Source organism: Anolis sagrei, chromosome 2 (genome assembly GCF_037176765.1).
Source record: "Anolis sagrei isolate rAnoSag1 chromosome 2, rAnoSag1.mat, whole genome shotgun sequence".
Lineage (NCBI taxonomy): Eukaryota > Metazoa > Chordata > Lepidosauria > Squamata > Dactyloidae > Anolis > Anolis sagrei.
In genome coordinates, this window is record NC_090022.1 from 19785650 (window position 1) to 19811258 (window position 25609).

Here is a 25609-nt window from a genome sequence, read left to right on the forward strand (position 1 = left end):
CACTGGCTCACTTACCCACCCTCCCTTTACCTTGACTTCCAGGACGAGTGGGGTAAGCAGCCGAAGCCCAGAGGAGGCAGGAAGGGGAGGCTAGGCTCCTGGTTCTGCTGCCACCTTTGCCCTCCCTCCCTCCCTCACTCACTGGGCTGGATCCCGGTGGCAAAGGCGGTCATGCCCGTGGCATCCATTGGGAGGGGTGAGACGCAGCCAGTGTACCTACTGTGTAAAATTTTTGTGCCATGGTGCCTTTGGGGAGGGGGGGGAATAGGGGCATTGGGGCGGCATCAGATAATATAGAGTATTGGATGAGCAGAAGTTGAATAACCGAGACTTTACTGAAATGAGATGTAAGGAAATAATACCAAATTTTTAGTGTTACTCCCTTACAACAGAAATGTGTCATGTTGTGCGCTATTACCATAATAAGACAATTGTTAATTGTTAACTAAAGTGTTTATTTTTAAAGAAATGTTACGTATGTATAACAAATAAAATTTCCTTCAGAGCAACATTTTCTGTTGTCAAGAAAACTGAGATGTAAGACATTACTAATTTACCTTCTGTTAACATCCAGCAGTACATTGTCATTTCTCAATGAGTAAACTTTTTTCCTGACATTCCCTTTAACCCTTTCTTGACCTGGAATTACAGTTTCTATAGGACTCTCCTTCATTTTGCTGAAATGTCAAAACCTTTGGTTTAGTGGAATACTTCCTTGGAACATGTTTATGTCTTGTAAACCCAATAATTGGATTTGTTGTCTATGTCATAAGAATTGCATGTAGAAGCAAACAAGTGTTCCACTAATATCTGCCCATCCATACTTTGCATGAATTCCTTCATCCTGGGAAGTTGTTTCTTCTATTGACATCTGATGGAACTGGGTTTCAGTACTTCTTCCATCTTTTGAATAACTTTGATAGACTCTATTAGCTATTTCTTTAAAGGAATTAAAAGCAGTCATGAAAGATGCATGTCTTGCCGCAGCGTCCCTGCACTCATTTTCAAGATCGCTACATAGCTGTGATATCAGATTATGATCCCTATCTGATCTTTCAATTTTTTCTCTATGGTGGTTGTTCAACTATTTTCTAGTTATTCTTACTTTGCAGGAGGTGTGTTCTATAATGGTTCTTTTAATGTTTTTGCTACTCCAACCACCACTGAATGAATTGACATCAAATTTGGCCACAATACACCAACTAACCCAATGTATGTCCTTCACTCAAGACCAAAAAAAAAATCCGGAAAAATCTTTAAAAACCCCAAAACAAAGAATACGTAACAGTGCATGCGTGAATGCCCCCCCCCCCTCCCCGATGCAAAGGAAAAACAATGCACCAACTATCCATTGCAAGCTGGTAATCCCTGCTTGCACCGAGTGAGGCATATCCATGGGTTCAGGCTGCTGCTCAGACACACACAGTAGAATGGATGCAGTTTGGCCCCAGTTTGACCATGCAATGTGGTCCTGGGAACTGTACTTTCATGCAGGCTTGCTGAAGCCATCTCTGCTGAGGAGGACTGGTGCCCCGTCAAACTACAGATCCCAGGAACCCACAGTATCGAGCCGTGCTTTTGGGCCTATCCTCCTCTGCCACGCTGGGGCCTTATGTGGACCCTCCTTACCTCCCTCCCTGTCTCTGTCCTTTATTGGCCCAACCTAACAGGGACCCCCCTCCTCCTTTTTCCCCAGTGAGGTGGGTGGGTGGCTGCTCCATGTGGACTCTGTTTGTCAGACTTCACCTTCTCTTGCCTGGGCACCAATGTGAAGGAAGCTTTGCAGCCCTCAGCCTTGCTGGGCTCAGCTGGGGTAGGAGGCATTTTTCGAGGTGGGCCCTGCTCACCTAGCACTGGCTCCTTCTTTCTGCCGCAGCTGCAGGGTGCCTTTCATGTGGCCCCGCATGTGTGCCTAACCGGCAAACAGGTGGGAAGGTGCCCCGCAGCCATGGCAGAAGGAAGGGGTGGCGCTGGGTGAGTGAGGCCTGCCTCAAAAAGCGCCTCCCGCTTCCTCCGTACCTGACCCAGCAAGGCTGAGGGCTGCGAGGCTTCCTTCCTGCCAGTGCCCAGGCAAGAGGTAGACAAGGGAAGGAAAGAAAGAAAGAGAGAAGAAAGGAGAGAGAAAAAAGAGGACGGGAAAGAAAGCAGGAAAGAGAGAAGGAAAGATGGAAGCAAAGAGCAAAGGAAGGAAAGAGGTAGAGAAGGAAGAAAAGAAAGAAAGAAAAAAAGAAAAGGAGAAGGAGAAGGGAGGAAAGACAGAAAGAAAGGAAAAAAGGAAGAAATGAAGGAAAGTGGGAGAGAAGGAAGGAAGGCGAGAGAGAAAGAGGAAGGGAAGGTTGGCCACACAACGCGTGGTGGGTACAGCTAGTCTATATAAATAAAAATGTAATGTTCGTTTGTGGGATTAACATAACTCAAAAACCACTGGACGAATTGCCGCCAAATTTGGCCACAAGACACCTACTAACCCAAGGACTGACCATCATTCAAAAAAAATTGATATTGTCATTTGGGAGTTGTAGTTGCTGGGATTTATAGTTAACCTACAATCAACGAGCATTCTGAACTCCACCAGTGATGGAATTGAACCAAACATGTCACACAGGACTCCAATGACCAACAGAAAACACTAGAAGGGTTTGGTGGGCATTGACCTTGAGTTTGGGAGTTGTAGTTCACCTACATCCATAGAGCACTGCAGACTGAAACAATGATGGATCTAGACCAAACTTGGCACAAATATTCCATATACCCAAATATGAACACAGATGGAGTTTGGGGGAAATAGACCTTGGCATTTGGGAGTTGTAATTACTGGGATTTATAGTTCACCTACAATAAAAGAGCATTCTGAACCCCACAAATGACAGAATTGGGGCAAACTTCCCACACAGAACCCCCATGACCAACAGAAAATTCTTAAGGCCATCCAGTCCAACTCCCTTCACCAGGGCAAAAAAATGTAATCAAAGCCCTCCTGACAAAGAGCCATCCAGCCATAGATATAGATAGATAGATATGATTCACACACACACACAGATATAGTATCATAGATTTAAAGGGGACTGCTAAAGAAGGACAATTATATGTTGCATATTCCAGAGTAGTCAAAACAGACAATCTCCACATCAACATTGACAAAGAAACAATAAGAAATACTGTTTACCCACAAGCATAAAGAAATTGCCGTATTTTTCCGGTGTATAAGACGACTGGGTGTATAAGACGACCCCCTACTTTTCCAGTTAAAATATAGAGTTTGGGACTTCCGGTTGGTGGCCATATGGTGGAGGACGTGTCTTCAGCTGCTCCTGGGGACAGCCGCGTTATTTCTTGAGTCAGGGGGCCGAAACCCCCTCCCTCACAAGACAGATTGAGGTCTTAGAGGGTCTTTTCGCCGACACCCGGCCGACGGCGCAAGGCGGTGCCCCCCTCAAGGGGGTTCCCGAAAGCGCCCGGCAACGGGAGTACGGCAAGACTCAAGCCGCGGCGGGAGGACATCTTTGAGGTCTCTCCCTCTATCTCTGCCGGCCAACAGCACAACAACAAAGAAGGAAAGATCACAGCGAAAGAAGGAAAGTTACAAGGCAAACTTCCTGATCTTCAAACAGCTGAGGTCGACAATAAGCAAGTAAGTGAGATAACGAAGGGCAATCAGACGGAATACGGAAGGTGATGGGCAGAGAAATTTAAAAACTAAACTAAACGAAAACAAAGTGAGGAGTCGGGGGGGGGGACGAAATAGGAAAACCCCGATTTAAAGCGGAGTTTATACAAAAGGTCCTATCTCATTCTAACCCAAACCACAGAGAAGAGGGGGGAAAGAATTCCAAACCAAACTCAAGAACTAAGAACTAAGAAAAGAAAAGACAACTTGGCAGCCTTAGCAAAACAGCCGGGTAGAGCTACGTAAGAAGCTCCCTCCCGATAGAAGGGACGGCACAACCAAGGGGAGAAAGGTTATAACAGACGCCTCGGAGGAGACGTCTGGGATAACCCGACTCCCTGGGTACAGCGGGCTGTAGCGGGCTGTGGAGAACGACGAACTGCGATAGATAGAAAGAAATTAAAAGAAAGTGAAGGACCGAAGAAGAAGTGAAAACCCTTTATAAAGAAGGAAATAATAAAAACAGAATATTTGGAGCCGCGAAAGGCGGCGCAAGACGTTAATTATTCCCTCGCCCCCCCTTCCCCCCCCTCACTACAAGACCAGAACCCTCAAGAAAAGGGAAGGATAGAGGGGGAATTAATTAATAAATAAATAATAAATAATAGAGCTGACCTTGAAAAAGCCCAAGAAGCTGAGTGGAGCCAACCTTGAGACGGGGAAAAAGAGATAAGGGAACCGTGGGAGGAGAAGTGAAGAAGTGACGTAGAAAGACACAGCAAGAGGCAATTCAAACATCGCGAGAAGGAAAGACCGCGCGAGAGGAAGAAACCACGCGAGAAGGCACGAGAGGATAGGGAAAGAGGAAGACGGAGGATAGAAATAGAAATATCACAATAAAAGGCCCCTACGTCACCAAAAAGGAACAGGAAGAGAAAGATAGGCGGAAAGAAGGAAAAAGCACAGAAAGTTAGAAGAGAGAAAGAAGACTGCGGAAAAAGGAAAATAAGGTAGGCAAAGCATTTACAAATCTAAATATTAAATACCAAAATAACCAATTACAATTACATACAAAATAATAGCAAGACCATAATAAATAAAATATAAAAAGACACTGATAAAAGGAAATTAATAGAAAATCAACAAGAGGCTGGAAGAAACGAAATACAAAGAGGAAGAGAGAGAATAGGGGCAAAGTGGAACTAATAGAATATACCACGGAACCAAAGGGAGATCATTCATAGAGGATAATAACCTAATTGCTAGAAGACAAGGAAAGCATAAGCACAGAGGCAAGATGCAAAACCCAAAAGCCAAAACAACGCCACAACTCACGCAAGCTGCCAAGCAACAACAAAAAAAAGATTCCATCACGGAAGAAACAGTACTACAAAATATATTGGAAGAAATAAAAAAAATGTCAGCAAAACAGGATTCACAATACAAAGCATTACAAGAAGAAATAAAAAAAATCAAAACTGATCTAAAGGAGGACATAAACAAAATTCAAGAAGACGTAGATAAAATAAAAAAAGAAAACCTGACAATAGTAAGAGCGCAAAGCAAAACGGAATCTAGAATTATGAAATTAGAGAATATGAACCAAAAACTTCAACAACAGACAGAGCTTCTGGAAAACAGGGAACTGGAGTACCAGATAAGACTGAGGAATTTACAAGAATCAAAAGAGGAGAATATAAAACAACTATCAATAGAGTTACTGGCTGAACTATTGGATGTAAGTGGAGAAATCATTGGGCAAGACCTAGACAGAGCCTACAGGGTGCCATCGGAATACGCAAAGAAGAACAAAACACCAAAAGACGTGGTCATAAGTTTCTGCAGGAAAAGCACTCGTGACGAAATCTTAAAGGAAAGTGCCAGGAAACCAATATATTATAAGGAACAAAAAGTGATTATCATGAAAGAAGTAACCAAGCAAACATTAGAAAGACGTAGAAAATATGCCTTTCTAACTGAGGAATTGAAAAAGAGGAAAGTGAAATTCAGATGGGAGAAAGTAGAAGGGATCACAGTCACCTGGAATGGAAATAAATATTGGATAAACTCTGAAGAAAAAGCCAAATTTTTTTCACAACACACATCAAGCCTACAAGACAAGAACATAAGAAACAGCCACAAGAAAACAGGAAAGACATGCAGGAAAAAACTCCGAAAAGAATCCCAGAAGAATTAAACAATCCAGAAGAAGAAGAGGGCGCATACAGCACACAGATAGGAATCAGGGAAAGAGAGCAGAAGAGACTAAGAGAATTCTCCCCAGAGAATTATAAACTGCTGATGACGCAGGATATAGTCCACTGGGAAATGCAAGAAAACATAAATGAATAAAGAGATAAGGATTTATTCGAATAATATAAATGGATTGAATTCCCCGAACAAAAGGAGATGTTTCTTCAATCACTTAAGACGAAAGAATTATGATATAGCAGCAGTGCAAGAAACTCATATAAAAAGCAAACATGTGAAACATTTAGAAAACGAAAAATTGGGGAAATGCTATTATGCCTCAGCAGAAAACAAGAAGAAAGGGGTCGCGTTATACATCAAACCCTGGCTACACCCTATGCAGAGCTTCAAAGATGAAGAAGGTCGTTTTATTGGTGTTACAATTGAAATAAAGAACCAAAAGATTTTAATTTGCAATATTTACTGTCCTAATGGTTCGAAGCAAAAATTTCTGAATGAACTAAAAAGAAATATTGACAATCAAAAATTTGACGATCTTTTAATAATGGGAGATTTTAATGGGGTCATTGACCCAAAACTAGATAAATCGCCAAAAGATAAAAATGAAATCCCAAATAAAAACAAATATAAGTCTAGTCAGTTGCCCAAAAGATTTATAGCACAACTGGAAAAATGGTATCTAAAGGATACATGGCGTCACCATAAAGGGAATGAAAGAGATTATACCTTCTTTTCTGGAAGGCATAAATCATGGTCTAGAATTGACATGGCCTGGGCTACTAAATCAATCTTATTAAGGATAAATAAAATAAAGATCTTAACCAGAATATTCTCAGACCATGGCGCGCTAGAATTAACAATAAAAGGAGATAACTTTAAATATAGGTGGTGCCTGAAAGATAATTTGCTAAGGAAAGAAGTAGATATTGAAAACAACAGGAAATTACTGCAGGAATATTTAAATTTAAATAGCGGAGCAGAGACGACAAAAGAGACGCAATGGGATGCAATGAAGGCAGTAATGAGGGGTTACTTTATTAAGCAAGAGACTAGAAATAAGAAAGAAAGAGAGAGAGAAATTAAAAAAATAACAGAGGCACTTCAAGAAGAAGAAAAACTCCTAAAAAGGAACCCAAAGAAGAAGGCGGCCAATTTCAGGATTAAAACCCTAAGACAACAATTAGAGATACTACAATTAGATAAAATAGAAAAACAAATGAAATATGTGAGGGCAAATTTCTATCAAAATGCTAACAAAGCCGGAAAGTGGCTTGCAAACAAACTCAAGAAGAAAAAACATAAACAAAGCATTGATAAGATCAAAGTAGGAGAGAAAATATATACAGAAGGGGAAAGCATTATAAGACAATTCGTCAATTTTTATAACAACCTATACCAAAAAACAAATATAGAAGAAGAAGAAATGACGAAATATTTAGGGAACCTAAATTTGCCAAAACTTACAGAAGAACAAAGAACATTATTAAACAAATCGGTAACAACAGCAGAATTAGATTTAGCAATTTCAAAAATAAAAAAAAATAAAGCCCCTGGACCAGACGGGTTCACTGCAACCTTTTACAAAATATTTAAGAATGAATTGAGCCCACTATTTCAAGAAATTATAAATAATATCTTAAATCACAAAACGTACCCCAATACATGGCAGAAAGCAAATATAACCCTTATCCAAAAGGAGGGCACGGATCCGGAAGATATAAAAAATTACCGCCCGATATCGCTACTAAACACAGATTATAAAATATTTACATTAATTATGGCGGAGAGACTAAAGAAATTTTTGAAGAATTGGGCAGCGGATGAACAGGTGGGCTTCTTACCACAAAGGCAAATTAAGGACAATACAAGGATGTTAATAAATACGATAGAGTACTACGAAAAACATAATGAAAAACAAGTAGCCTTATTATTTATCGACGCAGAAAAAGCGTTTGATAAAGTAAATTGGACTTATCTCAAACTATTATTACAAGAAATTGATATTGGCTATAAATTTCAAAATGCAGTCAATGCTATATATAATACGCAAAACGCAAAACTAATAATAAATGGACAGGAGACAGATCCCCAAATCAATATTTCGCAAGGAACAAGGCAGGGATGCCCACTCTCTCCCCTACTTTTTATTCTAGTATTAGACACCCTGATCAGAGATATAAATTCGGACTCCAAATTACAGGGCATGAAAATAGCAAAGCAGCACTATAAAATAAGGGCATATGCGGACGACGTGGTCTGCATAGTGGAGGATCCTCTAAAAAGTATCAGAGACTGGCTACAAAAAATTGAAAATTATGGGAGATTGGCAGGATTCAAATTGAATATACAAAAAACAAAATTACTAGTTAAAAATATAGACAAAAAATCTAAAGAAACACTCCAAGAAATATCAGGAATAAAAATTGAAAATAAAATAAAATATCTAGGGATATATTTATCACAAAGCAACATCAACCTAATAAAACACAACTACATCCCAGTATGGAAAAAAATTCAAGAGGACTTAGACAAATGGAAACATCAAAACTTTTCGCTTTTAGGAAGAATAAATATAATTAAAATGTCAATATTACCCCGACTACTTTTTCTCTTTCAGACACTACCCATTATAAGGAATGACCACTTATTTAAAAAATGGAATAAAGAAATTTCGAAATTCATCTGGAAAAACAAAAAGCCCAGGATTAGTTTCAAAATATTAACAGACGAAAAGAGGAGAGGAGGTTTGGGGCTTCCAAATTTAAAACTATATTATGAGGCTTGTAACCTGGCTGCAATCAAGGATTGGGCAACCTTAAAAAATGAGAGTCTACTAACGGTGGAGGGCCATGACCTCAGGACAGGGTGGCATGGTTACCTCTGGTATAATAAAAGAAAAATAGAAAAGAACTTTAATAGCCACTTTATCAGGACCGCACTCATTAAGACGTGGGAAAAATACAAATCCAGATGGTATACCAAGACGCCAACGTGGATATCACCAATTGAGGCGAGACACAAAAGAGACATGGGCAAGAATTATTGGCTAACCTACAACCAAATTTTAAACTTTACAAAAGGGCAGGAACCAAAGCTAAAATCACTAGAAGAACTTAAAACAGTAAATGAGAATATTACTTGGCTCCAATATTTTCAAATAAAACAAGGATTTAAAGAAGATGAGAAAACTGGCTTTAGTCAAGGGAAAGGATCATGGGATTTAATATTAGAAAAGGAGAAAAAATTAATAAAAATCATTTACCAACAGCTGTTAAAATGGTCAACGGAAGACGAACAGGTGAAAAATTGCCAAATTCAATGGGCAAGAGATTTAGGCCATAGTATATTAATGAACCAATGGGAGAATATTTGGAATAATAAGATAAAATATGTAGCAGCAAGTGATATAAAGGAAAATTGGTATAAAATGTACTATAGATGGTACTTTACGCCAGAGAAATTAGCAAAATTTAATAAAGGAATCTCAAATACCTGCTGGAAATGTGGTAAGGAAAAAGGAACCTTCATCCACGTATGGTGGGAATGTAAAAAGGTTAGGAATTATTGGAAAGAGATTCATAATATCATAGAAAAAATATTAAAGAAAAAATTTACCAGATCCCCGGATATCTATCTATTGGGGCTAATAAACTCAGACTTTAATAAAAATCAAGAAAGGGTTTTATTTTTACTTAGTACAGCCGCAAGAATGGTACTAGCAAAAGAATGGAAATCAGAAGTAATCCCCAACATAGAGACTTGGATGACGAAAGTGATAGAGATAGTCAAAATGGACTCTTTATCACAGAAACCAGAAAACAAAAAAAAGAAGACGAACTGGTCAGGATTGCAAGACTACTGCAAAGGAGAAAATATACCACTGATAATAGACCTGTCCAACGTTTAAACACTGATCATTCAAGAAGAGACCTCAGGAAAAAACAGAAGATACCAAAGAAGGGGAAAATTTGAAGATCAGAGAAATTTGGGAAGTCGACGTTTTTAGAAACCCCATCCCATCCCTATTTCTCCTACCCAACCCTAACACAACCCCTCACAACGCCCCCAACACTACCCCTACCCCCCCCATCCCTCCTACCCTCAACCCTCTCCCTACTTCTTTTTACCTGCAATGTAAAAATTTTTTGATAAATAAATAAATAAATAAATAAATAAAAATATAGAGTTTGGGATATACTTGCCGTATAAGACCACCTCTCTTTCAATGCACACCAGATATTTTTTTATCAGATTTGATTTCAATATGGTAATTTTAATTCAAATGCTTATGACATGCCGGTCCCTATGAGAGGGACATTGTACATTACAGTTGCTCTTCCTCCCTTGAATTTCATTTATACTCTGGGTCCTTTACATCATGCTGGCAAGTATGAAAGCAGGCTTTAAATGGTTCAGATTACATTTATGTTGGCATAGAAGCTTGCATGCAAATAGAAGTCAGGCTTTGTATTATGAGTACTGAGGTGAAAGCAAAGCATTTGTAGAATTTTTATCTATATGCAGTCTTTATAAATCAGGACCTCCTATCAGAAGAGAGGGGCAGATTGGAACCTAATTCTTCAGAAATGTAGCATTTGGCATGGCACATGTTTACTGGGTCACATCTTGACATGTCTTAATCCTTAAATCACGGTGACAGCTTGAATTGTTTTAGAGTTTCTCAAGATGACAGCCAGGTGATGTTTAATTGTTCGAGCTGCCGCAAACTAGCCTCCTGCCAGAGCAAACTGTGTCAGCACATCCGATGACGTAGAAGACTCCGCCTCTCTCTCCGCCTCTTTCTCTGCCTCTTTCTCCGTGCCGGCGGCTCTTAGTGATGGGAGCCATGAACCAAAGTGACTCCATTTTGAATACTGTCTATCTTAATATGTATCAGCAAAAGCATATTTCCAACTTCTTAATCTAAAGAGCAAACTTTGCCTCTCTGCCCTCTGGAAGCAGGTGTTGCAATAGTGTCAGCTTGTTCCAAGAGACCGTTTGTGGTCAGCTGATGTGGTTAGCTAGTTACTGTTAAGAAATGTATGCAATAGGTTTTGCTATATTTAATGTATATGGGGGGATGTTGACAGAGAGAGGGTCTTGCTAAATATGGAATGTTTGTGGTGGCCCAATTCCCCGAACTGTTTACGCAGGAGGAATGGGTTGCCCAACCTAAACTGTCGATAGGAGAAAAGGGGAACTTCTTCTTCGTAAACAACCCTCTTATAAAAGCCCCAGGGCCAGAGGGCCCGGGTAGACAGATCTTTTGATTGTCATGTTATGTACATGACTTCTCTGTCTGTCTCCTATTGCGCAATAGAGAATAAAGGCTTGTGCTTGCTTGCTAGACTCTTGGACTCCTGTTTTGGATTCATAGCAAACTGGTAAGAACCTTGGGAAACTACGTTTTCCGCTACATTAGAAGGGGGAAAGGGATCAGAAAAGAGGAAGGGGGAACCTGGGTAAATAAGACCTTTAAAGTTTGACTTCTGTCATATGAAATCATTTAGTTTGCACTTCAAAATCATTTAGTTTGCACTTGACATCAAAAATATTTTGATCAGCAATTGCATTTTATTTATTTATTTATTTATTTATTTATTTATTTATTATATTTATATACCACCCCTCTCAGTCCAGAGGCTACTCGGAGCGGTTCACAAATTGGCAACACTTTGATGCCTCAACAAACAATCAAGAAATGCAGCAGGGAAGCGCTCCTTGCCCCACCCCAGTCATTCCACAGATATATAAACCCATTGTACTAATTGCAACCAGACCCTCTGAGGATGCTTGCCATAGATGCAGGCGAAACGTCAGGAGAAATGCCTCTAGAACATGGCCATATAGCCCGAAAAAACCCACAAGAACTGAGTGATTCCGGCCATGAAAGCCTTCGACAATAAATCAAGAAATTGTGTTAAAAACAATAGCATATGATATAAAAAATATAAAAACTGTACAAAGCCTTAAAACATTATCGTGTCTCCATTTTCTGTTACCATTACCAATAAAAGGCTCACTTACCAGTATGTGGTTTGTATTTCTTTTTAAATATTGTATTTACTCGCTGTTCAAATTAAAAAGCCTTAATACTGCTTTTTTCCCCCCTGAAAAGCAAACTCTGCTGCTGCTGCTGCTGCGCCTGCCTAGCTCCACCCTCCTCCCTGTTGCCAGGCAACCCTCCCCTTGCTTCCAAGCCGCGAAAGAGAAGGAGTGGGCTCTGGACCTTACCATTGTCCTATTGGTGGTGGAGGGGGGGATTGGAACTTGGAAACTTTGGCCACCAATTTCACAGCGGTCCCCCCCCCCCCCCCGCCCCCCGGATTCACTCTGTCTAAAGAGTTTGCCTTATTACTTATTGCCAAATGAAGCACAGAGTGTATGAGGACCGGGACATCCCTAGGGATACCAAGGTGCTTGTTTATAAAGTGGTTGTCCTCCCAACCCTGCTATATGTCTGCGAAACGTGGACTGTCTACAGACGTCACATGCAATTCCTGGAACGATTCCATCAGTGCTGCCTCCGGAAAATCCTGCAAATCTCCTGAAAAGACAAGCAGACAAATGTCAGTGTGCTGGAAGAAGCAAAGACCACCAGCATTGAAGCGATGGTTGTCCGTCTTCAACTCCGCTGGATCGGCCAAGTTGTCCGGATGCCCGACCACTGTCTCCCAAAGCAGTTGCTCTACTCCAAATTCAAGAATGGAAAATTGAATGTTGGTGGGCAGGAAAAGAGATTTAAAGATGGCCTCAAATCCAACCTTAAAAACTCTGGCATAGGCACTGAGAACTGGGAAGCCCTGGCCCTTGAGCACTCTAACTGGAGTTCAGCTGTGACCAGCAGTGCAGCAGAATTTGAAGAGGCACAAATGGAGGGCAAAAGGGAGAAACGTGCCAAGAGGAAGGCATGTCAAGCCAACCCCGACCGGGACCACCTTCCACTTGGAAACCGATGCCCTCACTGTGGGAGAACAAGCAGGTCAGAATAGGGCTCCACAGTCACCTACGGACCCACCGCCAGTACACCAATCTTGGAAGACAATCCTACTCAGACAGCAAGGGATCGCCTAAGTATTGCTTAAACCCGGCACAGAAACAGTTGAGTTACTTGCTGTAGGTGCTGGATTAAAATACAAGGGACTGTACCATTACTTTTGCAGCATCGAGTGAACTCGGTTCTTGTGGGTTTTTTCGGGCTATATGGCCATGTTCTAGAGGCATTTCTCCTGACGTTTCGCCTGCATCTATGGCAAGCATCCTCAGAGGGTGAGGTCTGCTGGAGCTGGGAAAAAGGGGTTTTTATATCTGTGGACTGACCAGGGTGAGACAAAAGGCTTTTGTAAGTTGGGCTAGGTGTGAATCTTTTCAACTGACCACCTTGACAATACTTCGACAAGCCTTCGACAATACATCGAGTGAACTTCTCGCCCCTCTCTGCAAAAGCCTGGTTTGTTTCATTACTTTCTTATTTAGGGTCCTTCTAGGCCCCTTCCTGCTTGTATCCAGAGGACAAGATGACCCCCAACTTTTGAAAGGATTTTCAAGGTTTAAAAAGTCACCTTATAGTCCAGAAAATATGGTACATATATTAGAAATCAACGCATTTTCATTACTTTATTTTCCAGATCACCAGATTGGGCCACAGCAATGCGTGGCAGGCGACAGCTACTAGACAATATTTTGTTAATGTAATAGGCGAAGGATATAAAGAATGCCCTTGGAAAAACAAACTGAGAATTCTGACAGAACAAAAAATTAAAATAAAGACTTTAAATGTAGAGGGTGGATGGTGAAATAAGAAATATAGGGAAAATACATTGAGACTTTTATTATTTTATGTTTATTAATGAACACTACATCTCTTCCAGAACTCTCAGAACAGAATACAGTGTTAATAAAATCATCTTTAAAGCATTCAAATCAAATTCAAAACAATTTTAACACTTTCAGAACTTTTTAAAAACAGTTTAACCATTATACTTTTATCATTGCAGTTTAAAGAACACGGATGGGCTTGGCTGCTTCAAGGTGTGATTTCGAGGTGACCTTTTCTATACACCCAAAAGAATGGTAGGACAGTGTCTCCACAGAATGGGATTTCTGAGAATGTGTGGATCTTCGCACCTGTATCAGCATTGTAAAAGGCCACACTGTTTGCAGTACAATTCAGATAGACCCGGACTCTCTTAACCTTTTCACTCAGGAAGAACTCAGAGCCAGAGGTAGTACGATAACTACCTCCCCAACTGCTCACAGCCCAGAACCCTTCCTCAGCACAGATGCCAATAGAGGATTGTCTCCTGGCAGACTTCTTGGCCACCCCCACAAACCAGCCTTCCTCGCTTTCTACAGCAACATCCCAGAAATGCCTTCCTCTTGTGAATCCCTCACGTCCTAAAACACAATATGGGTTGTGGAATCTCTCAGGAGTGTTAGGCAGTTTTTGATAAGTGTCTCCGCATCTCACTTTTTTGCCATCCACAGACAGGAAGAGAAAGCGACCCATTGTGTCAGGATCCAGAGTAACATTTGCTGTTGGAGACAAAGAGAGAGAGAAATGAAGGAAAGCAAAGAGACGTAGAAGAGAGAATAACTGATACAGAGAATAAAACAGAAAACACACATCCACCTAAATCAGCTTTGCTCCATTCATAATGATATCGGAGGATACCCACCCCCTTTTAGGACTCTGTAAAAGATAATTCAAAATCAGGGAATTCATAGTTTTGCCAAGGACACCAGGTTGGAATCCCCTATCTCTCCCCCATGTGGGAACCTAAGGCTCTTTCCATGGCCCCACATGGTAACGCCCATGTAACCCAAACTGGCATCTGACCAATTTGGCTATTATTTATTAATTGGATTTATAGTTTATCCTCTACAGTGAATGGATCTCGACCCTCAGTGCTCACAGTAACTCCAATATGCTCCCCATGGACACTTATGAGCTCTCCAAGACCCCCTATGAACTTTTCCCCAACTTTTATGAACTTTTGAAACTTTTTGGAATTTTAATCAACTTTTTGAGGAACTTTGAAACTTTCAGGCACCCTCTGCCAAACCCCTATGAATCTATTATGAATTCCCACAACTCTTTATGAACTTTTGAATAGAATGGGTGGCCATGGAGGGGAAAGGAAAATTGTTTAACTAAAGAAAATACTACCAGACAAACATCACCATCCCACTTGTGATTGTGTCGAACATTGGAAATTTACCTTTCTGAAGCTCTAGCCCAGGCAACAAAGTATCTAAGAAGGCAAATAAAATAAAATAAAATAAATATAAGAATAAACACATCATCTTATTCAGGAAAATATCAATTAACATAGTAGAGATCTCAAATAAAGTTTTAAATAAAAACTAAAACAAATACTAGTTTATTATATTGAAAGAAAAGGCATGGCCAGACTTACCGGGCCAAAGAGGTTGCGGTGCTGGGCGTTCCCCACCGCCATTCTCGCCTGAGGGGGCTTCTTCCTCCCAGAAGCCCCCTTCTGATGGCAGGAAGGTTTCCCGCCAGCAGGTCAGGGGACCAATAGCCAACTGACCACGCCCACCGCAGGTGAGGCCTGAGCTGGCCTCTCCCTCCTCAGGAGCAGCCTTCATAAGGCTGCCCTGGGCTCCGCAGCAGGCACTTAGCCTGCAACAGGTGATCCATCCCACCCACCCTGCATGTAGTTAATGTTCTTTATTGGAAGTTTACTCGGGTTGTGTTTCCTGGTCATGATTGCCTGTTAACAGTTACTTGTTTGTGTTATGCTCCTTGTCACAACTCCTTGTTGGCATGGGCCCTGGATCCGGTTTGGTATCCCCCCCTAGCGGTAGGGAGGGATGCCCGGTGGTCCCAGGGGTGCCGGGTTGCATTTGCCTGGTATTGTGCCAGCGGCACCCTGGTGAGTGTGTGGGATCGGGCAGTATTGGGCTGCCCGATCATGATCCAGGACCCATGCTTAGCTGCCAACCCTCATTCCTGTTATCAATAAATGAGTTGTGGCCATTGTTCATCCCGTACCTTGTGTTAGTGTACTTCTTGGGCTGGCTGTGGGAGGTGTATCACACGTGCACACGCAACCCCAAATGTTTGAGTAAGCAGGGCTTCTTCTTTTTTGGCCTATGAGATGATGATTTTCCTCAGTAAGGTTTTCTTTTACGTGTCTAACAATCCCAGTTTAAATTAAGATGTCCAAGAATTTTTCTGTCACTGACATTATGTTACAGGACCTCTGAGCATTGCTTTGCTCTTCCAGGCCTTCCTGAGGTTGATCAGCAGTCATTCTTACAAGCAATGTACTCCCAAGGGTCAATTCCATGTGATTTTGAGCAATTTTATCCACAATTATTGTGTTATTGTTTCACTTTGTCTGTCAGGGTTCCATCCTACAAAATCCTGGGATTTGTTGTGTGATAAGATACTAGAATCCCCTGTAATGGGTTTACTTTAGGGAAACCAGAAGTCAAGAAAGCCTTCAAGACACACAACAACTACAGTAGCGTGAGAGTGGTCTATCTGAGAATTCAAAACACCCCCCCTCCAACATTGCCAGTTCCAGGAGTCTGTGGGACCTTGTTATGACAGTTAAAGAGAAATGTAGCACAACATTTGTGTAGTCTGAATAGGTCCCAGGAACAATACATGAGCACATCAACTGCAAAACTCTTCAAATTCTATATATCTTCAAGGCAAACCATCTCAGTGGATCTCCTAATACTCTAGGCATGAGATCAGCTTTCATACCCTTCCATGGTGAAGTACAACATTCCTCTTTGGCAGACAGGAAAAAGTTTTCTGTTGAAAGGAAGCTACCTTCTTTTGTCTTTCAGATGTTTTTTTTAAATATGTACAGAATGAATCTAGAACTAGTTGCATAGACAAATAGGTGTGCACACATGCCAAGGAAGCCAGGCAGGCAGGGCAAACAATAGCTGCCTCTAGAATCCCAGTTGAAGCCTGGACAAAATGACTACAAGGAAGAAGAGAACAGAGAAGTGGGTTGTTGTAGGTTTTTTGGGCTATATGGCCATGTTCTAGAGGCATTCTCTCCTGACGTTTCATCTGCATCAATGGCAAGCATCCTCAGAGGTAGTGAGGTCTGTTGGAACTAGGAAAATGGGTTTATATATCTGTGAAATGACCAGGGTGGGACAAAGAACTCTTGTCTGTAGGAGTTAGGTGTGAATGTTTCAACTGACCACCTTGATTAGCATTTGATGCACTGGCAGTAATTTGGTGTGGCTTGTTGGTGCTGAGGATGCTTGCCATAGATGCAGGCAAAACGTCAGGAGAGAATGCCTCTAGAACATGGCCATAAAGCCCGAAAAAACGTACAACCCAGTGATTCTGGCCATGAAAGCCTTCGACAATACATAGAACAGAGAAGCCGTGCTAACTAGTTACCTCAGTATGTTAGTGATCCATTTTGGCCACTAAAGTAGAAATTTATGCTTCCTTTTAGCCAATGGTGTTATTAATGTTAGAATCTATTTGTAGTAATTTGTTTATATAAGAATTTTCAAAATGTAACTGGGTGCCACTTAGCATATCTATTAATTGGCCTCTCTGAATTTAGTTTGTAAAAACCACAGAAGTGACTATTACATGTGATTGAATGAAATGACCCCCAAGAAACCTGATGAAGAGAATCTACTCTTGAAACAAGGACACAAAACACCCGGGGAACCTTGTTGTGTATTCCTAAGTTTGCTGAACACAACACAAATTATTTCTAAGTTTGATATATTCAATGTGAACTATATTCCCAAGGTTTTGGAACACCTCGTGAATTTTTGTTTAAAAATTTTGTGGACATATTGAAATTGATCTACTTGACGGATGTAATTATTTTGTAAATCTTATATATTGCGTTTGTTGCACTATTAAAGTGTGTCCTGGATATACTATGAAAGTTACTTAAACTGGTATCTGTACTGAAGCTCATTATAATAGGACAATTACATATTTACAATTGAGTCCTTTTAGACCAAAGCAAAAACCAGCATAACTCTTTATAGACAGACTTCTTTACCTTGGAATTGCTTCATGACAGGAACTAAACTGGACTTTAGATCATAAAGCTCCCACGTCTTGAATTTCAGCTCTTTAGAGAAAGCCGCTGGCTTCTCAAATGTTTTCTTTTCTTGACTCCTAGTGGAGAAAAGCATGGTTAACCCACCACAGATCTAGCCAAGAATCCCTGAGTGAGGCAAAATGAAGGAAGTTAAGGGAGGGAGAAAATTCCAGAAGGTTCAGTAGCACACATTGAGGAGGATGATTTCTCAGTTTGACTACTAAAAATCCAAATCAAGTCACTGGAGGATAAAAAATAAAACAAAAACAGAAACCCTTTATGGATTTTTTTTTCTTTTTCTAAATTGTTACCAAAGCAATATGCAAAAGTGAAACAATATGTTCTTTCTGGCTAAATTAATCATCAATGATGATCATTTGTGGCTGAATATTATTGTCTTCCAGAGGTAGAGTCTTGGTGGCAAGACCATAAATGGCCATAAAGACCTGTTCAGGAATTAATATAATTCAATTACCTTTGTTTGCTTTCTAAGAAGTCCTGGAGGTGCATATGTAACATCTTTTTAAAAGTTTTTTTAATTATTGTTATTGTCGACACAGGTAGAATAACATCGCAAACAACCATTATTAGCTATTGAATTACTGAATTATATTATAAATACATATCACATGTTATTTTCCTAGTAATCTTATCTAACCCCCCTTTACCTCACTCCTATGTCTAACAATTTTACACCCCTCACCTCCTCCCCCCACCCCCCTCCCTCAGGGAACAGTATTTTCTTTATTTCAGGTATTAGTTTAATTGAACAATCGTAAAAAGAGAATGGTTCAACACTTTATATCTTTCTTTTCCTTTTCACTTTTTCTATCAGTCTTTCCCATTTCTGAACCCAGGTCTTCTTAAATTGGCATACTTTGTATTTGGCTCTTCTTTCATAGATGTCCTCCTGGAGCATAAAATCTGCTATATACTCGTACCATTTGCTAGCCTCCCACTTTCTATGATCTTTCCACCCCAAAGCCACAGTTGCTTGGGCGGCTAATATCATGTATTTTATAATTTCCCCACAGGCTTCGGTATTTTCTTTTTTATCTAATTTCTGTGTAAAGAATTCTATTTTGTTCAAAGCCAGTTTATACCGTATTAATTCTTCCATTTCCTTCATTACCTTGTTGTAGAACTCTTGTACTCTATCACAAGATAAGAAGCATTTGCCTGACTTGTTGAAGATCTGAGAAGTATTTGATTGTTTTGTTGGAGAACTAAGCAATAATAAAGAACTTTGTTAAACTTTTTAAGCTTCTAAAGACTTTTGTATAGGAAAATCCTTGGAGCCTCTCAGCCGAGGCACCCTGGCTTCCTGCTGGGCAGAAAGAGCACGTCCTGTTCAAAAGCCAATTGCTATAGGCCCAGCGCGCAACAGCACAGTTATATGGGCTATTTTAATTGAGGTTCTATACCATTTAGTTAATATTTTCCTTTCTCTAATCTTTATATGCTTAATACTTTTGATTGAACCAACCCAGTCTTCTATATATAACTTCAAGAACATTATCAGAACTCATTATCAGTCCCCCATGAATCACCAAAGGAGGCTTCAATGGTTCAAGCGATGCGGTGGGGCTATCATCACAGCACTGGATTCTCAAGAGGCCCAAATGGTCAACCTTAATGGCAATGAATGTACAAGCATCAAAATGTAACCATTGCCCTTAAATAGAATGATAAGTATACATATATGTCAGTGGGCATTTGTTTTTCCTTAGCCACTCTTGGGAATCATCAGACCATTTCTTCGTTGAGTGTGGTGTTTCTTCACTTTTGACAACTCTGAGAACTCATGAATGAGAAAAGGATTAGCTTTGCAGATTTAGAATCACAGTGCAGGTTTTCAACCCAAAGGGATCCCAACAATTCTACACAACTTCCTGAATGTCCACCAAGGTCCCTTGTGCTGTCTCCATTTTCACATTATTTAGCCCAGGGATGAGCCCCCGGTAGCACAGTGGGTTAAAGCCCTGTGCTGGCAGGACTGAAGACCAACACGTCACAGGTTCGAATCCGGGGAGAGGCGGATGAGCTCCTTCTATCAGCTCCAGCTCCTCATGCAGGGACATGAGAGAAGCCTCCCACAAGGATGATAAAATATCAGAATCATCCGGGCGTCCCCTGGGCAACGTCTTTGCAGAAGGCCAATTCTCTCACAACAGGAGCAGTTGCTCCTGACACGACAAAAAAAAAAAAAAAAAGCCCAGGGATACGGGCATACTTGAAAGCAAGGCTAAACACTTAATAGTTTATCACACTAGAGAATTAATCCACTTTAAATCCGGTTTCTGCCTCCTGCAGAATTCTGGGGTTTATAGTTTAGTGAGGCTGTTAATGGCTCCTCCCTAAACTACAAACCCCAGAATTCAGAAGCAGGCAGCAACCAGATTTAAAATGGATTCATGATCTTCCTGGTAATCTTTCTTCCCCTTTCCCTAGAATACCTCTGGGATACTTGTGTCCCTGGAAGAGTAAGGAGCCTCCCCCACCACCAATGTGGCATTTGTCTGGCTGTTTCTTTGTTTCAAAGAGTGCTCTTGTCACTTGTGCAGAAGGGTGATTTGTCCAGAAAAGCCTGGATGCACGTATGTTTATAGAAGATGAAGAAAGAGTCGTCTTCTACCATGATTTTCTCATTCTCTGTAATTGCAGCATTATCCTTTCCTTTTCAGTCCAACCCATGGGGTGAAAGTGAATGGGGCCCAGAATTGGAGTCACTGTTCCCAGGTAGTTTGTGGAATAGTTGGGGGGGGGGGGAAGAAGGCTGGGGGAACAGGCAGCTTTAGGAAAGAAGGGAAGGGAGGGAGGGAAAGAGGGAGGGAGGGTGGAAAGAAGGAAGGAGGGAGGTAGGAATGGAAGAAGGGAAATTTATTTATTTATTTATTTATTTATTTATTTATTTACTGTATTACTATCCCACCCTTCTGCTCATAATTCCACTTTGCTTATTTTCTCAAGAGCCAAGTTTTTACTTTCTTTCTGAAGGTCAGGAGGGAGGGGGCTAACCTGATTTCTCTGGGAAAGGAGTTCCATAGCCAAGGGGTCATCGTTGAGAGCGCCCTGTCCCTCATCCCCACCAACTATACCTGCAAAGAGGGTGGGACCAAAAGCAGGCCTCCGCAAACAATCTTAATCTCCAAGATGGCTCATAGAGGGAGATACGTTCAGATAGATAAGCTGGGCCAGAACTGTTTAGGGCTTTATAGACTAAAGCCAACACTTTGAATTGTGCTCAGTAACAGATGTGTAGGGGGTTATGTGCTCCTTGTATGCCATCTTTGAGGTTGTTGCAGAAAGAACAACCAGTATAATTTTGTGCAAGGATATTCCCACATGTCCAGCCCCTATTTCATTGTGCCAAGGAACGTGTCCTCAGCTAATCCATAGCTGCAGAACCAGGAGGCTCCCAGGACTGTTTGGATGCAGTTCTACAGTCAGGAAAAAGGACCTCTTGATGTTGTCTTTCCAGACCTCTAGCATCCTGATTTACTGAGAGCTGAACCCTGATGTTTTCAAGCTGGCAACATGCAATAGGGTATCAATGCAAATCCATTCTGTGTTCATGTCAGTTTTTGGAGCACGAATGGAAACGACTGGGATTCACTTACCTCTGCAAAAGGTTCTTCACATCCTAGAGGGAAGAAGAGAAACAGAAGAGGGATGTCATCGCTCATATATGACATTCTTTGGTGAAAGAAGAGGCAGTCCTTCCCTTCCAAAGGCTGTTTCTACACCTTAAATTGGGAATAGTGCAGTTGCTTATGCAAAGGACTACATGCCTCAAAGCACAACAGAGGAGAAAGAGACCCTTTTCCCTTTCACCATATCTCAATTCCTCACCCACAGATGGATGATCTCAGATCTGAATTCCTTTCTGACAAGTCCTCCTCAGTCTCGTAGCTGAGTGTTGCTGGTTTTCAAAAAAGCAATAAGGAACTGTCAGAATTCAGGAAATACATTGTTCACAATCTGGAAGAAGACATTTGTCTGTTAAGACACTTGTGTTCCACTCAAATACTAAAAAGACATTTTTATTTCAGTGAACCTAGTGATGTCCTTCTCTGTATGTAAAATGAACATATTGTCTACACCCATGCATGTTACCATGTGCATATTTCTAGATTTGTAATGAGACCACATCCAAATATGCAGGATTTGGAGGAGGAGCCATCTCTATCAACCCCCAAATATGGGGCATTTCTTACCACTTATGACATATTGTAACCAAAACCGTTCTGGCTCAGACTACCTGCCCAAATGTATCTCCTGTTACGAACCATCACAAAGTTTAAGATCTTCAGGAGAGGCCCTGCTCTCAATTCCACCACCATCGCAAACGCGGTTGGTGGGGACATATTGTAACCTAAATGGTTCTGGCCCAGACTACCTTTCCGAAGGTATCTCCTGAACCATCACGAAGTTTAAGACCTTCAGGAGAGGCCCTGCTCTCAATCCCACCACCATTGCAAATGCAGTTGGTGGGGAGGAGAGATAGGGCCTTCTTGGCAGTGGCCCCTTATCTGTGGAACTCTCTCCCCAGGGACATCAGGTTGGCCACCTCCCTCCTGTCCTTTAGAAGAAAACTGAAGATTTGGCTTTGGGACCAGGCGTTTGATTAGTGGACAGCGGCAATTGGAAAGAAGACTTGGATACTGCGACATGGAATTAACCCCAGACTTCGATTTGATTTTAACTGGTGTGACTAATCTATTGTTTCAATGAATTGTTTTTAATGTTTTAATGTATCTGTTGACTATTTATAGGATGACAGCATCGTATGGTGCTTTATGAGGCTGCCCTGAGTCACCCCTTGGGGGAGAAGGGTGGGGTAAAAGTGTATGAAATATTATTAATAATAATAATAATAATAATAATAATAATAATAATAATAATCCCACACTCTACAATTACAGGAGTTCGATATCACCTTCATGACCATCATTCCATCCTGCAAAGTTCTGGGATTTGCATTATGGTGATGGTCTTGCAATGCTTTAGTGCAGTGGTTCTCAACCTGTGGGTCCTCAGATGTTTTGGTCTTCAACTCCCAGAAATCCTAACAACTGGTAAACTGGCTGGGATTTCTGGGAGTTGTAGGCTAAAACACCTAGGGACCCACAGATAGAGAACCACTGCTTTAGTGAGTCCGTCCTGAACTACAGCAGCAATTCTCTCTAGCAGGGAATTCTAAATCCAATGTTATAAACTGCAAATCCCAGGATCTCATTGGATGTTTCCCAGGCAGTTTAAATGGTACATAGTGCTGTATTTGTGTAATGTGAATGAGCATCAGGAAATACCATCAGAGTAGGTTCGAAATTAAGGCAGCTGCATTTATCCAAATGGTTCATAACTGTTTCTATATCTATGAGGAACAGGGATTTTGAAAGATTTTTCTCATGCAAGAAAATGTACTTCCAAAGTGTGTATCACAACAGGGATAGCTCATAAAATGGAATGTTGCTAGACTATACATTTCTTCTCTTATTGTTCTATGGATTGCAATTCAAGTTAGAGGGAACTAGGGAGTTCAAGGGAAGAGGGGCAGACGACATCATAGTCCCTCTCATTAAAGCATTCTTGGGATTGAGTCATGAAAGATCAGGCTCCACTACACCATGGCTGGTACAACAACGTTTTGTATTCTGTTTCCACACAGAAGCAGCTAAGTTTGCTTCAGCCAGTCTCACCTGCAGGAGTTCAACTGGTGGCTGCTGGCATTTCTCTTTCAACTCCTGAATGAGATTTTTCAAAGAGGAGAGTTCCTGGTCAAACATGGCCAAGTTTTCATCTCTTTCCTTTGCAGTCTGCTTCCTCAGCTCTTCCATCTGGGCCCGGAGCTGATTCTCTTGTTCTTCTAGAAAGCGACGTGCTTCTGTAATTTCTCCTAAGATATTTTCCATATCTGCTTCCGTCTGCTTCTGGAGTAAGCAGATGGAAAGGGAAGGAAATGAGTCTTACTTTTGGGAAGGGTTGCCAGAGTACAAACATAGTTTAACGGTTGCATAGAAGAGAACTAGAAGAGATGTTGCTAGACAAACAGCCAGGTGACAAGGCACGTCTGCTAAAGTCCCTCTTCTGATTATCATTGCATGCCTTCAGGTCACTTGCAACTTATGGAGATCCTAAGATGAACATATCGTGTGGCTTTTTTGACAAGATGCAATCAGAAAGTGGGTTAAACTTATCCTTCCTCTGAGACTGAGATAATGTGTCCTGCTGGTGCCAAGAGCCCCCGCCCAGTAATTGCTCTGCACTGCAGCAGAGAGTTCCGCAGTTCATGGTAGCCAAAATTGAAAAAAAAAACTAATGTAATGTGACCCAACAGGCAGCTCTGACTAAGAATGCACTCAGCCTCTGTTACTTTCCCTCTAGCCCTGACTTTGTATCGGATCTCTAATAAAGGTACTTAAAACTTGCAACTTTTAACCTTTTCACTTGAAACATTGTATCTTCCGTTGCCTCAAACTAACTCAGACCTGAAATCGACTTCTTTCCGGGCTCCGGGCAGCCGTGAGCCCACCTGGGATGCCTTCTGGGCGTCCCAGGGAGGCCGAATCTGCGTCTGTTAAAACCGCGGATACAGAGACTTCCCTATTGGACCCCTGTATCCGCTAAAATCTTAAAATGGCGGATCAGCCCCATTTCAATTTCATATTTTTCTGTGCTTGATTCCTAACCAAACTGCTATCTCGCTTTTCTCAATTTGGATCCGTACGCCCGGGAAATAATTATTTTGTTTTAAGTAATATAGTTTGACAGGAAACAGCTGATTGTCAAAACTCCGCCGGCTCTGCACAAGCAGCCCATTTCTCCTTGCTGCCGCTCGTTCCTGCTTAGCCCCGCAACCGGGGACTTGCTGTGGATGCCCCCAGGAGACCTTGGAGAGGAGGCTGGGCAGTAGCCCCAGCCCTTGGGGGGGAGTTGTAGTTCTCCCAAGGACCGAGCAATGGATCTTGTTATTTATCAAACTCAGCGCCCATCTGCTGACTTCTACCAGGGAAAATGACTCTCTGCTGTTTGACTTGGACTGCAAGTCACCTCAGCTTCCACGAACTTTCCCCAAGAGCATGGGATTTCCAGTACTTTTTAATAAAGAAGAAATATTTAAATAAAATAATTAAGATGTGGGGTGGGAATGGGATTTTTATTTTTATTTGAACTTTGTATAAGGAAATAATGCATGAAATATCATCTGCCTTTCCCACCTTTCCCCTTGACTTTTGCCCCACAAAGAAGTGACCAAGGACTGTTGCAATGCTCGAGGGAGAATCCCTGCCTCCCTCAAAACCTCCCTTTGATTGACTCATCTGCATGAAACAATAGCCATTTATGATTTCTTTATCTCATTTTCTGAGCATGTCTGGCAAGATGGGGAAGTCTATGAGACTGGATAAAAATGATTGAAATTACAAAGGGCAGCGTTGATCCCCCCCCCCCCCGAGGTCCGCAGCCCTGACCCTGTTTGTTTTCTTCCCCAAAACCCATCAAGGACAGGAAAACTTTTGTGTCTGAAGATCACACCTTGCCAGCCAAAACAATGCCTCACATTCCAGCTGGCTGGCAAGCTATAATCCCATCATTTCTCCTTTGTCCACGATTGTCCCGCCTCCTCTCCTCTGATTTGTCAATCCTCAGGAGCGAGGGGAGCTTGCCGATTGGCTCTCCAGAAGCGGAGAAACTCGTTGATTGGCCCAGAAGCAAGGCG

At 41.4% G+C, this 25609-nt stretch overlaps 1 protein-coding gene across 1 annotated transcript in view; it reads right to left on the reverse strand.

The window, feature by feature from the left end:
- Positions 1-3381: 3381 nt before the first annotated feature.
- The window catches only part of LOC137096165 (E3 ubiquitin-protein ligase TRIM7-like), a 35036-nt gene continuing 12808 nt past the window's right edge, over positions 3382-25609 (reverse strand). The window contains exons 4-8 of the mRNA XM_067464754.1: positions 23592-23822; positions 21510-21532; positions 17848-17966; positions 13946-14215; positions 3382-3524 (exon numbers count right to left, since the gene is read on the reverse strand). Coding sequence (XP_067320855.1) covers positions 3382-3524; positions 13946-14215; positions 17848-17966; positions 21510-21532; positions 23592-23822 — 786 coding nt within the window. The remainder of the gene's footprint in view (positions 3525-13945; positions 14216-17847; positions 17967-21509; positions 21533-23591; positions 23823-25609) is intronic.